Genomic DNA, 1,777 nt, shown 5'->3' on the forward strand with positions numbered 1-1,777 from the left:
CGCCAATGGGGTCGCTGCCCACAGGTTGAGAACCGCTGCTCTCCGTAGCACCTGGGACTACATTTGGCCCTCACTGCCCCATCACACATGGGTAAACTGTTTTCAAAAAGCTTTTGGACCCCTGCTCCCCAGTGCCTCCTGCAGCCTTGACGCTCAGAGGGGTCCACGTGGAGACTTGGAAAGGATGCTGACACGCTGCAGGGCTGGAATTTTGCCTCCTTCTCTTTCTGGCTGTGTGACTTCGGGCAAGTCAATGCCCCTCTCTGAGCTTCAGCCTCCTAACCTGTAACCTGGGGGAAGTCCCACCCTGCTGGGGGGCGGTTACCACCCCATTTCCTGTCCCACCTGCCCCGGAACAGGAAAGGAGGCACTCACTGGCTGTCGGTGGGGAGCTTGAGGTCGTCGGGGCGCACCTTGAAGAAGTCAAGGAGCAGTGGGCAGCGGGAGATCTTGACCGGCAGGCCCATGAGTGCATTGCAGTACTCGGTGAGCGTGCCCTGGCGGTTCTCGGCTGCCCGCTGCCCATCAAACCACCTCGGTGCTGACCGGATCAGGGAGGGGCAGCAGAGAAACAGTGAGCACATTCTCGAGGTCCAGTCCAAGCAGGGGCAAGGGCAGAGGGGGCACCTTGGAGGGCAGGGGAGGGGAGCCAGGACAGGGGACCCCATTCAGGTGACTCAGCCCCTCACCTGGCAGATGGGGGATGATCCTGTTCTCTGGGTTGATGTCCCCAGCCTCAATAGGAAACATTTCCTTTAAGGTTTTCTAGACAGAAAAGAAAACGAGAAGGAATATTTTTTCATTGCAACACTGTAAAAGCAGAACATTAGAAACGACCTAAATACCCTTCTAATCGCTCTGGCCACAAACTTCTGGTGACGACCTTGATTCCTCTCTTCCTCTCCCACACCACAGCCAGCCACCAGCAGATCCTTTTGGTTCTACTGCAAACATCTATCCAGAATCTGACCCTTCTCACTACCCACACTGCCACCACCCTGGTCCAAGCTTCCACCAGCCCTGGATTTTATGTCCTTCTTATGTCTCTTTCCCCTTCTGCCCTTGAGGGATCCTCTTAAGACCTAAGTTGGATCCTGTCCCTCCTCTGCTCAGAACGCTACCCGCCTCTCAGCTCCCTCAGAGTGGAAGCCAAAGGCCTCATGTTGGTTTACAAGGCCCTGCTAGACTTGGCCCTGCCCACCCCACTCACCCCTTCTGCCATCACGCTCCTTCTGGTACACTGTGCTCCAGCCAACCTTGAACACTCCAGGCCCACTCCTGCCCCAGGGCCTTTGCACGTGCTATTCCCATTCTCACCCTACATACACTGAGTGGCCAGTTTATTACGATCAGCCAGATTATTATGACCACCCCATCAGTACTTCACTGACATTTCCAAAAATACTGCATATTGAAAACTTCCTAAGCAAATACTCTCAAGGTTTTGTTATTATTATTATTTGCATTACTAATTCACTTCATTTTACTGATGGGTGGTCATAATAATCTGGCCACTCATGTATATCACATCATTATTTTGCACACCTGAAATGAATGCAATGTCATATGTCAATTACACCTCAATTAAAAGAAAAGAGGGAACTTTGTGGGGGCCGGGGGGTAGGCACATGGAAGTCTATGTATCTGCTCAACTGTTCCGTACATCTAAAACTGTACTGATCGATCTATTATTTTTAAAAATTGTTGACTGCAAGACAACACCGATGAGAAGCTGGTAGCAGCAGTCCTTCCTGAGGACGGGGAGAATTCTGCTGTC

At 52.0% G+C, this 1,777-nt stretch overlaps 1 protein-coding gene across 1 annotated transcript in view; it reads right to left on the reverse strand.

Moving 5' to 3' along the window:
• NCF1 (neutrophil cytosolic factor 1) overlaps positions 1 to 1,777 on the reverse strand; it is a 49,599-nt gene that overhangs the window by 26,481 nt on the left and 21,341 nt on the right. Inside the window, exons 3-4 of the mRNA XM_015568555.1 lie at positions 690 to 765; positions 376 to 541 (exon numbers count right to left, since the gene is read on the reverse strand). Of these exons, the coding sequence (XP_015424041.1) occupies positions 376 to 541; positions 690 to 765 (242 nt within the window). The remainder of the gene's footprint in view (positions 1 to 375; positions 542 to 689; positions 766 to 1,777) is intronic.

The sequence above is a fragment of the Myotis davidii genome, unplaced genomic scaffold (genome assembly GCF_000327345.1).
Source record: "Myotis davidii unplaced genomic scaffold, ASM32734v1 scaffold424, whole genome shotgun sequence".
Lineage (NCBI taxonomy): Eukaryota > Metazoa > Chordata > Mammalia > Chiroptera > Vespertilionidae > Myotis > Myotis davidii.